A 14,483-nucleotide genomic window follows, 5' to 3' on the forward strand; every position below is an offset into this window, starting at 1 on the left:
CGAAGGCAGGTGTGATCTGCTTGAAAAGGAAGAAAATATCCTGCAAAACCAGGAGATTTAATAAGAGAAGATAAAGTTGCCTTCATTCCTCTGCTGTTTGACTGCGCTAATCTGCAGTTTATTTTTTTCATTTGCATTTGCTTTCTCACTGTCTAAACATCTTTAAAATGAGAAAGTTAGGATTTAAAAAAAACATTTTTGTTCGGGGTAGTTTCAACCCACCTGGTGAAAGTGTCATCACAAAAAAGCAAATATAAGCAACCTTCCACCCTGCTGTCCTGCCATGTCAACAAAATAAATGATGACTTCCTGCCAAGGCTTGGTAGGGAGAGGGAATGCTCCCATCCCCTACTTTGAAGTAGCCCTTACTAATGTTAGTGAGGAAAGGAGCACCACTTTTGACTGGAACATTTTTTGCTAGATTGGTGGCCTATGTGAGTGCTTCCTCACAGAGGAGTGACGAGGAGGCTACAAGTCTCCCATCATGTGACCTCATCAATTGCCATCAATGATGTGTCCTGTGGGGTTATGGAGCTCTGAAGGAACTGTCCTGCAGGCCCTCTGTTTGTCTTTAACCAGCAGCATTCTCAGCAGCTGCATCAGCAACATTGCTACCCATAAATAGTTCTAAAGTGCCAGACTGATATGCAAGCCTCCAGTTTTGCCAATGCTCTTTTAGGAGCATCTGAGGTAAAATCAGTTCCTATCCAATGTTTCAGATCAACGTAAAGCGTTTTTACAGCGTAAGTAGAATCAGTGTATATGTTTAGTTTTTTTTCTCTTCACATAGTTTGCAAGCACAGGATTGCACAGATTTCAGAAAGCTATGCAGATGTGAAGGGTGAGACGATCTTAGCCTCCAGGGTTTGCCACGTATAGTCCACTGTGGCGCTAGATTTGGCAGAGGAAGAAACAACAGCATAAGATGCAACAACATCTCCTCCTGGAATGAAGTGGCTGTGATGTCCATAAAAATATCCAGTGCACCTTGATTTTAGAGGTGAACTGCTTTTTCTAAAGGTGGTGAATGATGTTTGGTAATAACAAGTCACCTGGTGTGGGGTGACCACAAGGATGACCAATGATCAGGGACAGCAGTCTTAGCAGAGAGAGCAGATTTCCTCTCCCCAGAAGCGTCCTCCAGCCCTCCACCAGCAGACAGTCTCTCTTTCTAGGATTTCTCTTTTTCCAGCAGCTACCTTATTACAATGTCATCACTACTTATTGTGACAGATTAAGAGATAAAAGTCGAAGTTGCCACGGTGGGCTGACATGGGGGGTTTATAGTTGATGACGTGCAGCCAGTAGGTTGCACATGTTCAGAGAGCATTTATGCTCCATTTGCCACCATAAAAAGAACAGAGATACAGTACCAGCTCAGACAATGTAGTTTTTATACATATCTTGACATACAGAGGAGGTTGATTCATGCGGTCAAAAGAAAATTTCTCCCCCAGACTCACCCCACACTGTGCTGCAGGCCGAACAAACACAAACCCTAAATGCAGGTGAACACGCACACATATGCACCACTACCACAGTGCCACCCCCAATCAATGTGGAGTTGAGGCGTGTGCACAAAACATGTGCACAAAACGCCCACCCATTTACAACATACACACAATTCATTCATGAAAAGGAGAAAACACAAAAACCATATCTGGCTCCAACATTACTGCTAAATGCAACTTGCGCACTAACACTGGAACACTTTTATCTGGTCCACAGTCTGACACACTGTCTTTTTGTATGTCTGATAAATACTGAAAAAGCAGCAAAGAGTTATTCAGACATTTTATATCAGAACAAATGTCATTATTGCAATAAGTAAAACCCTTCAGTGTTTATTCTCTCTTGTTCTGAAATTTCTTTGAGATCTTTCGATTTAGAGTGACTCACCTGATCTGTTTTTTAATTTAAAGGGTAAGACGAAGGAGCTGATGGGTTTAAAACATGGAGCAAATGCCAGTAGTGTCACACAGTGTTCTTTGCAGATGAAAACCACCTGCTAAGACTCTGTTCAGAGCGCCAGGTATCATTACAGCCTCTTCACAGGGGGCAAAAACACATGTGACTCAGTGGTTACATGTTTAATATATCTAATCTGATTATATGTGTAATGAAATAAAAAAATGTAACATTTTACAATCAGTTATGTTGAAGACGATAAGATGTGTTTTGTTCTCTTTACAAATCTGCATTCTGTGTTATACAAAGAAGTTCACTGGAGGTATCTTATAATAACAGACTGCAACAGTAAGAAATTTTTAATCTACACAGTTTTCCTCTGCAGTATCTTGTCTTGCTGCCAGATAACATCAAAAAGGAAAAGGTCAGCTTGCTTTCAGCAGCAGCATTGCACAAAAGCTGGCTTCTTTTGATTCCCACAACCAGGACTAAAACAAAAAAATATATATATAGCTAAAGAAGTTCACCTTCACCTGAGGCTTATTCTTACATTCAACAAAGATCATTTGTTTCTTGTGTTGTTTAAGGTATTAGTCACATCGATTGTTGGGTGTGGTGTTGAGAAAACAGTGTTTCAGTAAACTTTTTTATTTAATGGACACACAGACAAAATAGGTTTGATGTTCCTTTTCTATGATCAGTGTCTACTGGTCAAAATTACTTTTATTATTTTATTGAGAATAGGAAGAACTGAAATATGTTTTTTTTCCTATATTCTTAGCACCATGGATGACATTATTTGAAGTGCTGCCAGGAAAGAAAAAGAATCCTAAAACCCTGAAACCAAAAAATAAAAAATAATCTGAGGGATCAAACATAGAGGGAAATAGACAGAGAAAAATGCTGGATGCCTTCCTTCATCTGCTTGGATCTGCTCGTCAGCTAGTTGAGCAGTCTTCAGGCTACAGCTCCTGGAACTCTCTGGGCTGTTGTTAGCCATCCGGCTGGATTCTACTCCTACATCTGCTCACAGACAGAACTCTAAAACCTTGTCCTTCAGATTTACGTGGTCACTAACCTGAGTTTTCCGTCTACAGAGATTCCAGCCCTTGATGCCCTTGCTGGTGAGTTGCAGATCCAACGTACGTTAATAAATGCTTTTGTGAATCACACTTATCTGTCTGCTTTGAATTCTGGGTCCTCAGTTTTGAGCCCTGACAGTGATAGTAGTTTATACCATGAGAAATTCAATTCAACTTAAAAATTAGAGTTAGACTCTCTATGTCTAAGTCTAATTCTAATTTAGCTAAATATTAAAGAATATTTTAAGAATCCCAATGGGAAAGTAAATGTGGCAGTAACCTTATATGTTAGTTTTTAAACAGGTAATGTAGGTGTCGATCGCTGTCTATACTATAGACAGACTATACTATAGACTATAGACTCTATAGTCTATAGTCGGGCAGGAGGTCTTCCACATCATTGGAACTGCCTCCTGGGTCAGACTACGGATGAAGAGGTTCTGTAGAATCCCACAGAGTGGCTCTGCACAGGCCTTAAGAACACTGGGGCTGCACTGTTGGTGACTTAGTATGATTCATTCTCTCCAGTTGCCTTTTTACTTGACTTCTAGAGATAGACAGGTTAAAGGTGGAGGGACCATGTTCTGCTTTGGCTGAGAAAAAGTTCATAGAAGCAGGAGAGTCCTTGGCAGAGAAGGGCAGGATGCCCATGTGACTTTGGGCAAGGGAGAAGGATGCTGAGTTTGTTTCTGAACTGAATCTGTTGAAGAATGGATTCATTTAATTTGCTCTGTCCAGACTCCCATTTCACCGATCATCCTTCAGCTTGAAGCCTGCGATCTTCTTCATCCCTACCCACACATCTCTAATATTGTTCTGCTGGAAATTGTTATCCAGCCTCTTCCTGTATGGCTCCTTGCTTTCTCTTATCCTTACCTTAAGTTGCTTCTGTATACTCCTTATCAATTTCCTGCTTCCCTTCTTAAAGGTTTAATTTTTCTTGTTGAGCAATTGCTTCAAATCACCTGTGATTCATGATTTTTATTTGGCGGGCATTTAACTGTTCTGGTAGGGATGGAGATATCTATACATAAGTGAATGTAGTAAGTCACACACTCAGTCAAGCATGTTAGCTGAAAATTTAAAAGGGACAAAGATCAATCCCTGAGATAAACCAAAACTTAACTAATTGGTATCTACGCCTAAAATGACTGGGCATAATGAACCCAACAAATTCAACCAATTCTGCGACAGTGGAGACAAATAACAAAGATGGCACATGAACCGTGAGGAAAGGCGGAGTTACGTGACCAAGAGGGAGTGAAAAGTAGTGATCATCTGTCCAAATGGTCAGTAAACTGAGTTCCTTATAAAGTCCACTATACAGTTCTTGCTCTATACAGTGATTGAGGGTTTAGTGGGACATTTGGACAGAGCCACACTGTACACATTTTCCATAACATATCTCACTCTGCTTTGTCCCACCCTTATCTTTTCTGTTTCCATTTATCAGAGATGAAAAAGTCAAGCTCATGGAAGGCCTTTCCTATAATCTTTATCAGAAAAGATGTGAAAAGACTGCAAATCTTATGCTTAAAATTAAGTTTTGCTTTTTTTAAACTTTAAACTGAACCATTCATCACTCTGTTAAGAACATTCTATACCACAGAGGCATCAATATCTTGAGCTCTGACTCTGGATGGGTATGGACCAAAAGACCGTCATAGTTTAGACAGATGAGATAAACAAAAAAATGTTTGTTCATAATGCACAGCTGTCCTTCAACCTCTTTGCCGTAAGCAAAATCTGAAATCTGAGGAAGTGCGAAGACCTTGCCAAGAGAACTAGACGTGTGAATGAATATCAAAAGCTTAGAAGGTATGAATCATGAGTGGATGTTTGTTTTTTTTGAAGGCAGATATAAATGCTCATCAGGGGCCTTGTCACTTTAATTAATCAGCACACATTTAACAATCCTCTCACTAATTATCAGCAGATGTGCTGGGATTTGTTTATTTTCTAGGCTATGTCAAAGTTCTGTATTGTTTTTTTAGAAAGCAATTAAGATTTCAAAATGTTTGCAACCAATGCAATAGTTTCAAGGTTGCAGTTTTACAAGGAATTATGGGAGAGGTTTAAACTGTCGTCAGATTTTCCCCGTTGGACTGCAATATACCGCAATGCGTTCCAAAGCTATAACACCAATTCAGCGGCACCAGTCTGTGCCACTAATTTCAGTGCTACTTTCTTATTAGGATTTATTAGCATTCAAATACAGTCTGAAATTAGGTCAAAAATGTTGTTTAAACAAATTATTAGTAAAATATTTGAAAAAAGTAACATAGTAATAATAATATCTCATTAAACTTTTATCTTCACCAAGCATTTAACTTTAATCGTTTCACAAACATTTACAGGTTATATTGTTAAACCACCACATACATTTTGAAAATTAAAACTTATTGTCTTTGTCAGGAGTTAACGCAAACATAATGCAAAACAAAGTGCTGCAGGTTTACTCGCATTGAAATGACATGTTGAGTATTTCATTTTTGATTACACTTATACACTTATATTTTGCTGGAGGAGAAATAAAGCAGCTTACGTTTATTTATCAATCTTAAATAGAATTGGCTTCTATAAAGATGCCTGCTATATGTAAAGACGCAAGGACACAAAACTTTCTTTTTTCTTTGTGAGTGAAGTGAAAGAATAACAAAGGACAGCTCTACCCTGTGGAATAGAAAACCTTTACCTTTCCTCCCCCCCATTTATTGCTGTAGTGTGGACATAGCTGTCAGGTTCTATGCATCTTGTGCTTCACTTTACAGAAAACTCAAGAACAAATTGTGCAAAGCGAAAGAAGCAGATGGTTTAAGACGTCAGATACAGTGAATCAGACAAAGATTTGTCTCATCACTTACTTACCAAACACTGACAAAACAATTTTGGTTGTCAAATAAAAAGATTTATTTGTGACCGCAAACATACCATATCAACATATCATGGAGATTATGATTAAATGTGACTTTTGAAAATATCTGGATAATGATTTAAAAGCACAGTGTCATCATCTGCCTCTGAGATGATTCATTGTTTCATCTCTGATTCGTCTTTTGTGGGTTTTTCCCACACAAACGTCAGAGTGCTGTTCTGCATCTTGGACTTGAACACACTGTCAAAGTATTGATTTTGCTCCTCTGTGAGCATGTTTTTCCAGTCTCCGATCTCACCTGGATGATAGAAAAATAAGAAAGTATGACGTTAAGACTTGGAAAAAAAAAATAAGAATAAAAAAATGGGGGACCTTTGAATGAATAACAATAGGTTTCTAGAAATATAATGCTCAAAAAAGTCTCTGTAATTTTGTTTGACCAGAAAGATGATCTGATCTGTTATTAAAGCATTACTTCATAAGCTCCTTCAGCAATCTAGGACATTTGCTAAGTATGAGAAGTTAAAGCAGTTTTTTTTTTATGATTTATCTTTGAATAGGAAATCGAATCAAAACCATGTGACACTAGATTTATTTTAGCTTGGATCCCATACTGTGAGATAAGTTAGACTGATCAACGCTCACCTTTTCTCATAAAGCAACCTTTGCTGTGATCCAGTATCTCATCAGGAATAAGGGTGTAGTTAATCATCTTGTTGTCCTTCATGCAGCCAAAGCTGCAGTGTCTCACACAATCATTGAGCTCTTCCTCCAGCAGGGGGCACTGCAGAAAAGAGCTCAACCTCTTAATGGTCCCTTGCAGGTCCTGCAAAGAGTGCAAAGGAGTAAAAATGCATAAACAAAATGAACAAATAAATGACTGAATCAATCAGTTCGCTCAACCTTTTATCAAAGGATTTTGAAATATGTCTTTAAAGAAACAGGGACACACTTTCGGTAGTATTTTGTTGTTTTTAGAATCTTTTTTTGTAGTGACAATATGTTCCTTAATATGTGTTGGAAAGCTGATTTAGTTGCAGACATTAAAGTGTTGAATTTATGCAACCCCAGCATTAACAAAGCTATGCTTTACCAAAGACATCTCTTCATAGGTGATATGAAGCAGATTGAGAGCTGCAGCCTGACTGGTCCAGCCCTCAATATGGTCAAACCAGGAGCCAAAGTGCACTGAACAAAATAAGAAGTTAAAGAATTACAGTTTGAGCAACATAGGAAAAAATAAAAATATCACAGCAGTCCAAAAATACTAACTCACATGCCCCATCCAGGAACTGATTTAAAAACTCTGGAAAGGAACCAACATCAGGGAGGAAGTTAGCCATCTTGTGGAAGTGATAAAAGGATACCAGAACATCTTTAGGGTTTCTGCTCACATAAATTATCTGTAGGAATCCAGACAGTAAAATTACCATAATGTTAAAGGTACTCATGCAAAGAACAAATACCAATACTGTGAAGGTAGACAGCATGACTTGTGTACAGAGCCAACAGTGCCAGATCATCATAAACAAACTGTAACTACAGATCCAGCAAAGAGAGTTTTTTTTAGAGTTATTAGGTGTTTCTGATTTCCTGATCATGACCGTTTGCCTGAACTTTCTTTGGACTCCTGGACCTCTGAGCCTGCCTGTTCCTGTTCTGATCTGTTTGCCTGACCTGGCATCGGACTCTTGGGTCTCTGAGCCTTCCTGTTCTGATCTGTTTAACTCCTGGATGTTCTGCGGGGCTGCAGCGTTTGGGAATTTCTGGGCGGCGCCCACTGCATCTTGTTGGCAGCCCACCATCTGGATCCTACCTCGTTTTCTGACTATGGACCGAACTTGTATCCCGACCTTGAATACTGGGTCCTCTGTTCTGAGTCTTGACAGTCCCATTAAAGAAAATTATAACAATAACATTATACAATGGAGTTTATTCCCTCCCACTATCATTACATCATTACACCCCCCCCCCCCCTTTACAGGGGAACAGAACACCTTGCCTTTTCAGCCAAGCCAACAATTCCCTTTAATGACTACCCTTCAGAGACATAGACAACAGGTATCGGGTATTGCAGCCAAACAAGCCCCATTCCAAAGTGGCAAACCCTTTCATCCGGTTCAATTTGCATGTTTTCTAAGCCAAAACAAAGCTTGTTTTGGTCCACTCCACAAATTAAAGTGCCAACATACCTGTCAACAGGTGCAAAAGTGTATGTAAACTTTCAAGCCCAACTGTATGCTTACTCAATGCATAATTATTCAGCATTCGATTAGTAAGGCTTCATCCTTTGTGAAAACTACCCAAAGTGCTACTTCCAAGAATCATCAAATTTGTGTTTCCCCTTTTTTAGTTTAGTGTTTTCTAGTGATATCATTAAACAGAATAATTGCTTGTAACAAATAATTACTCGTTTGATAAACTTTAGTATGCAAGGTGTGGTTGTTTATAGTTAATTATCCCTTTTCAGGCTAACATCTTAAACAGAGACATCTCTTATGGTTTTAGCTGTGAATCAAACTGCATTAACTTTTTATTAGTAAATGCCAATTTCAATTATAAATGTAATTTATATTTACCAGAGTTTAATTCAAACTTAGCTTTGCAACTGACTTAAATGTATTTATATTCTGATAAATTAATTTAATTATAAATGAATATCTGGATTATTAGGGGGTTGTATTAATTAAAATTAATTTAATCTGAATTAAAATTATCTAACACATCTTTTTGTTATGAATTAACTTAATCTGAATAATGCATTAATAATTATGATATCCTATAATAATAATCAGTAATATTCATTATTTAAATAAGTATAATAGCTATATCATATGTTCAATTTAAAAACTAAGCGAGATAAAACAGTTGATGTTTCTCGGGCAACTTTAGTTTTTAATCCTGGGAAATTATCATATTCACCTCATTTATTTCCATCCTTCTTTTTCAACAGTGAAATCTTTTGTTTCATTACTGGAAAAATTTAAAATGTTAAGTCTGTATTTCTGCTAATCATGATATTTTTAGCTTTTAACTACTAAAAGCAATAATTTATAGAAAATTACATAAGACTTATATTTTAGTTAACAAATTATGGCTAAATAAAATTGACTGTCACTGGCAAAGATACAAGCCTAATTGGAAGGAAAATTACAATTTATTGAATATGATTATTTATACATCCTCACTAATGTTTGGTTAAGGAAAGGCTGAACTTTTTGGCCAAACAGAGAAGAGGTTAGGCTTTCAATCTTTGGAAGACTAGCAGTTTTTATCCATGGCGTCAGTGTCTTAATGGTGGGAGATTGCCTTAATGTAATTGTTTGATAATACTTTGAAAAAAGCGGGTGTACCAATAGAGAAGATGGCATGGCTCCTATTTTTTAACTTCATCCCAAATTAGCAGAGAGACAGAGGAAACCTTACAACAGATGGGCATTCAAGTGGGACAAATGACACAAGCATACATCAAAAGTGTTTTTTTTATTTGACAAGATATGCTAGTAGTAGCTGCAGGAGTCAACTTCAGCTTTCACTGACTAGACATTTGTGACCTAAGCCTACCAGCTCATTTTCATACTTGTTTTCTGCTGATCCCATAATGGGTTATGGGGGTTATGGTCTTAGCAGAGACTCCCAGACTTGCCTCTCTTCATACAGCTCCTTCAGCTCTGCTGGTGGAAGCTTGAGGTGTTCAGAGGACAGATGAGAGACAAGTCCCTCTGTGTCGTGAGCTGTCTCTTAGGCGTCCTCCCGGTGGGACATGCCTAGAGCACCTCCTAAGGAAGGCCTTCAGAGGGCATCCAAAAAAAATGTCCGAGCCTCCACTACAGACTCCTATTCCCTGAAAGAGAGGTAGCTGTACTACGATTCATTCCCCTATGACCAAGCTCCTCACCCTATCTCTAAGCTAGTGCCCAGCCACCCTGCAGAGAAAGCTCATTTTAGCCGCTCGTATCCAGAATCCAGAAACACATCTTTTGTCTAATCTCCCTCTTCAGCACAATAGACAGCTACAGCGCCTGCATTATAGTGGAAGGGGCACTGAAGGTGCATAAATTAGGCCATATACCATTTACCAATTTTCCCCTTGTATCTCAGATGGCTGTCCTACTAAAACATAGATAAATGTTATCATAGATATTAGCCTGACCTTGGCCTTAGAGTCCTGCAGGGTGGGGCCCAGCAGGTGATAGGGCAGGTGTGTGGTGAGGACTCGAGGTGCTGCGGTTGAGGTCTTCAACAAATCTGCACAGTAATAATGCTCCAGCCAGGGGGCTCTGGTCCAGTTAGGAATGGTCTGGGACAGATGTGGGTCCCCTCTACTGAATATGAGGGTCAACATTTCTTGCATCCATGTCGTTCCTGTTTAGAGAAATTAATGAGAAATGTAGCCTGAGTTTTTACTGATCAGTATAATAAAAAAAAAAAACCATGATATTTGACTATGGTTTTGCAAGGTTGTTTGGTATAAGTACCTACGGTGAATAGTTTTTATAAAACTTTGAGGTTCACAGTCTACAAAATAACAATCAAAAACACTAGTTAAATGTTGGAAACTACTTGTATGTTGGATTACATTATAATTACACTATGTATTTAGAGATAAAACCCATGTCTGGATTAAGAGGAAAACATGTTATTGATTTTTTTTTCGTTTCCTTTGCGGAATATACAGAAATATTTTTCTATGTGTTTCAGTTATAACAGAGGACAAAAGTTTTGAGGATAAGCTACAAAACGTGCGCATAGTTTTCACCACAGTTGGTAAGTCCCCTTTATTCCAGATTAGCACCTCCTTAGACATCCACAACTTGTTTGATTGAGATTTTAACACAATCTAATAAATGGTTATTCTTATTGCTGTGCTTGGACGGTGACATGTCCAACATATTAATATACCTCTACTTAAAAAAATACATAGACCAACTTACAGAAGTCTGGTTGATATTCCAAATGTTTAAGAATATCATGAATAATAGTAAAAATTTCTGTAGATTCAGAAGACCTGGCTAAGATCAACTATGCTACTCATTGAACATTTATCATCTTTACAATTCAATTATTTTATTTTAAAAAATGTTTCAATTGTCAAACTCATTGCAAAACCTAGAAAGCTCATATCATAACTTTGCGATAATAAGCCTCTTGTGAAGAGCGCTGTACCTTGACAATTAAAAAAAAGTTCCCTTACCTGATTTCGGATAGGACACAATAAGGACATCTGTGTCTTGAAACTGAAATTTTAGAGCGAGTTGTAAGGAGTCTTGTGTGTGCAGGTGTCCTGGAAACAAAATACCGTGGAAAATCTCACTGACATCCAACCTGGCCATGTCCTCGTTTAATATCTATGTATGGTGATACACAGGATCCCTTTGCTGTAGCTCCTCTATGTCCTCTCTCTCAGGGAATCTTTGTCTCTTTAAGAAATGAGGATTCTGTAATATTTGCATGAATAAGAGAGCAGAAACTCAGTAGGATCCTCCTCAAAATGGGTGTTTGCCAATAGTTATTTGAATAATAATACTTTCCAAAGAAATGGATTTTATTCCCACAAGAAATGGTATAAATTTAATGATTGATCCTCCCTGATAATGATAATGTTATGATATTGAAAGGGTCAAAGAGGGATGGGAACTGTATGGAAACCTCAGTATCCTTTCTGTTCTTGGAGAAAGTGGGGGTTTTTTGGTTGAAAAATTTGACATTTTCAGCCAATCAAATGTTTTGCATTTTATAGATGAATGAATTGAAGTACTGCATCCAGAGAAATAGATAACAAGGTTTAAAGGTTGGTTGTGACTGTCTGCTGTGAACGGAATCCAGAAAATAAGAGATAAACAAAAATCCTCAGGAATGTTGATGGGAAACATTAAACTGGGAGTTCTGGTTATGATCATTTATTTCACATCATTAAACAAATCAACACAATAAATTTAAATTCCTTTCGTTTTTCAACATTTGCATGTGATAACAACCATCTTATCTTTCCATAAAAGCTTGGCTTGGCTTAACTCAGGCCTTTCAGTGTTATTTTGTCATTATAGTTGTGTTTATGATGTGGGTAAAAAAAAATGTTCCGCTGAGCATTTTTATATCCATGTTATAAAACAGATTTCACAAGATGATGGCACTATGTTAAATTCTAAACTTTATTGCTCACTAACGGAACATTACGGTCTTTACTGAGTGAGAGAAATCCTCAACCTCTGTGGACTGCTTTATCAGGGCTGCTTGGGACTCGGTTTCTGGAGACAGTCTGTTACACTAAGGCTGTTTTTTTCTATATCATATTGAGAAATAATTAAATTAACTCTTATGTATTTTCTATTGCCAAATAGATCAAATCAAAAGAACAGAGGTACGGAACGGAGGTACTAGTCGTTGCGTGTGGGTTTCCTGTAGCCTTCTATGCTGAGTTGTCTCTATCCCATGATGTAATCAATGCAGTCCAGGAAGGCAAGGCTGTCATCTTTCACATCTCCCCGGGTGAAATTGATGTTTCTGTCCACTGCATTGATGTGGTCTGTGAACGTGATGAAATCCTTGGTCTTTATTCTGATCCATTTGTCATCCACGTATCAGAACCAGTGACTGGGGTTTGTTCCCATGTATGAGTGTAGAGCTCTGCTCTCCTCTTTTTCCATGTATAAGTTTGCCAGTATGAGAACCCGTCACGCATCCATGGTTCTCCCTGGAAGCATGGGTGCTTCTAGAAAACTTTATATCCAGTTGCATTAACTGAGTTTGCATGACCATGACCTGGATGATTGAGAATCTGCACAGAAAAAGTGACTGCGCCTCTTATAAACTCTTCTACATGGAAATGATGAGATACCTCAAAAGACAGCAGTCATGAGTGGTGGGGCAAGCACTTAGTGTCCCTTAAACATTTTGTGTAGAGATTCTGCAGCGTGATAGAGCTCTAGTGCAGTAAAACTGAAAGCACTTATGCAAAAAACATTAAGGCCTCTCAGCCCGGTTCTTGGCCCATCTGGTGTTTTTACTACCAAATGCAGCCTCAATTTCTTTGGGCGGGGTTCATGTAAAAAAATAATAAACAAGGTGACTTGTTTTTTTCAGTTAATCTCAGATAGCGGGTTCAAATCAAACCTGTAAAAACAAAACCTGATAAGTTAAATTTGTAAATTTGGATTAATGGATTATTTTATCTTGATTGTCGTCCAAGCTCTGTGCTGTGGTCTCTTCTCATATTACTCTGCCATGATGAGCTCACCTGGATGCATACAATGGAGGATGTGGTGCTGTCAATCTAGGCACTTTAGTGTAAAATTATTTTCTTATTTTGTCCACATTTCTTCAAGTATTTTAGGAACTGTTTTCTTATTTTTTTAATACATTTCTGGAAAATAACACCTAAAAACATGTAATGGCCACTGGAATTGCAAGATAACACTACTGTACTTTCTCCATGAGAATGATTAAGATTATCCAAAGTATCTAAATAGAAGTTGAAAAACTGTTGGAAACCAAATTATACATTAACCAGAGTTAACTGACAAGTCACTCCACAGATGGTAAAAATGGCTAAGCTATTTGTTTTTTCTCTGCGTCTTTATCACAAACCAAGTAACAGTAGAGGAGGGGTGATGAGCTCACATGTAAGGGCTTAGACATATCTGCATAGCGCCAGTTATAAGGATTTCAGACGGTCAACTGAGGGAAGATTTTAATTTTGCTATAAAAAAAAATAGAATCAGAGAATCATTTTAAGAAATGTCACCTAAGTGGAGTTTTGCTTTATGTCTGGTACTCTGGAGCAGCTGCTGGGCCACCAGTCCAACTCAGGACACATTCATGAACAGAGCCAAGGCTCTGATGGCCGGGACACCGCTCATCGATGGGCAAGTTCAAATGTCTTCTATACTGATCCAGGATGCATATTCTGATGTTTACTATCATACTGTAGACACAAAATCAGCGTTTTATTTATATAGATTTCAAAACATCTTACGATGTCCGTAATCTAAAATAAATGCCTTTTTATTATCTTCATGTTGTTGATTTTTTTTTTTTTTCCACTAACCAGTCATAACGACCTGCCTTGGCAGCTACGAAAGCAATTTAATAACCAGCTCAACAAGGTGGATCTTAACACACTGAATACAACCCACACCAACATCCCAAAGGTCAGAGAGGGGCTGCTCGGTGCACAGGTACATCCAAAACAGAACTTTAAACTTTAAAGTGTCTTTTGATTCCTTCACTCCTGCCAACATTTTTTTTTCCACAAAATCTACAAAGGCTCAACAATTTTAATTTTGATTAGGGCTGCACGGTGTGGCAGATGTAGCACTGTCGTACTGGGTTCGATTCCCAGCCCAAAGTCTTACTGCATGGAGTTTGCATGTTCTCCCTGTGCGTTTGTGGGTTCTCTCCGGGTACTTTGTCTCCCTCCTACAGTCCAAAAACATGACTGTTAGGTTAATCGGCTTCTCTAAATTCTCCTTAGGTGCGAGTGTGTGCGTGAATGGTTTAATGTGTCTGTGTTGTCCTCCAACAGACTTCCCACCTGTCAATGGATGGATGGATGGATGGATGGATGGATGGATGGATGGATGGATGGATGGATGGATGGATGGATGGATGGATGGATG

At 38.2% G+C, this 14,483-nt stretch overlaps 2 protein-coding genes across 2 annotated transcripts in view; one reads left to right on the plus strand and one right to left on the minus strand.

The window, feature by feature from the left end:
* Positions 1–5,334: 5,334 nt before the first annotated feature.
* LOC107090849 (sulfotransferase family cytosolic 2B member 1-like) lies at positions 5,335–11,271 on the minus strand. Its single transcript, XM_015384450.1, has 6 exons — positions 11,060–11,271; positions 10,019–10,230; positions 7,142–7,268; positions 6,959–7,053; positions 6,511–6,691; positions 5,335–6,163 (listed from the first exon to the last, which is right to left on the minus strand). Exons 1-6 carry the CDS (start codon positions 11,196–11,198, stop codon positions 6,021–6,023), a joined length of 897 nt encoding a protein of 298 aa, XP_015239936.1. The 5' UTR covers positions 11,199–11,271; the 3' UTR covers positions 5,335–6,020.
* Positions 11,272–13,531: 2,260 nt separating this feature from the next.
* Positions 13,532–14,483, plus strand: part of dpep1 (dipeptidase 1 (renal)) — a 10,168-nt gene continuing 9,216 nt past the window's right edge. The window contains exons 1-2 of the mRNA XM_015384475.1: positions 13,532–13,730; positions 13,916–14,042. Coding sequence (XP_015239961.1) covers positions 13,603–13,730; positions 13,916–14,042 — 255 coding nt within the window. The 5' untranslated portion in view covers positions 13,532–13,602. The remainder of the gene's footprint in view (positions 13,731–13,915; positions 14,043–14,483) is intronic.

The sequence above is a fragment of the Cyprinodon variegatus genome, unplaced genomic scaffold (assembly GCF_000732505.1).
Source record: "Cyprinodon variegatus isolate N-32 unplaced genomic scaffold, C_variegatus-1.0 Scaffold15, whole genome shotgun sequence".
In the NCBI taxonomy this organism is placed as follows: Eukaryota; Metazoa; Chordata; class Actinopteri; order Cyprinodontiformes; family Cyprinodontidae; genus Cyprinodon; species Cyprinodon variegatus.

Bases quoted from the DNA above. Each gene is read 5' to 3' on its own strand.
- LOC107090849 (XM_015384450.1), bottom strand. From the start codon at position 11,198: ATGGCCAGGTTGGATGTCAGTGAGATTTTCCACGGTATTTTGTTTCCA. The intron at 6,692-6,958 runs GTAAAGCATAGC...CACTCTTTGCAG, and splicing joins CCTATGAAGAGATGTCTTTG to GACCTGCAAGGGACCATTAA. The intron at 6,164-6,510 runs GTGAGCGTTGAT...TCTATCATCCAG, and splicing joins AGGTTGCTTTATGAGAAAAG to GTGAGATCGGAGACTGGAAA.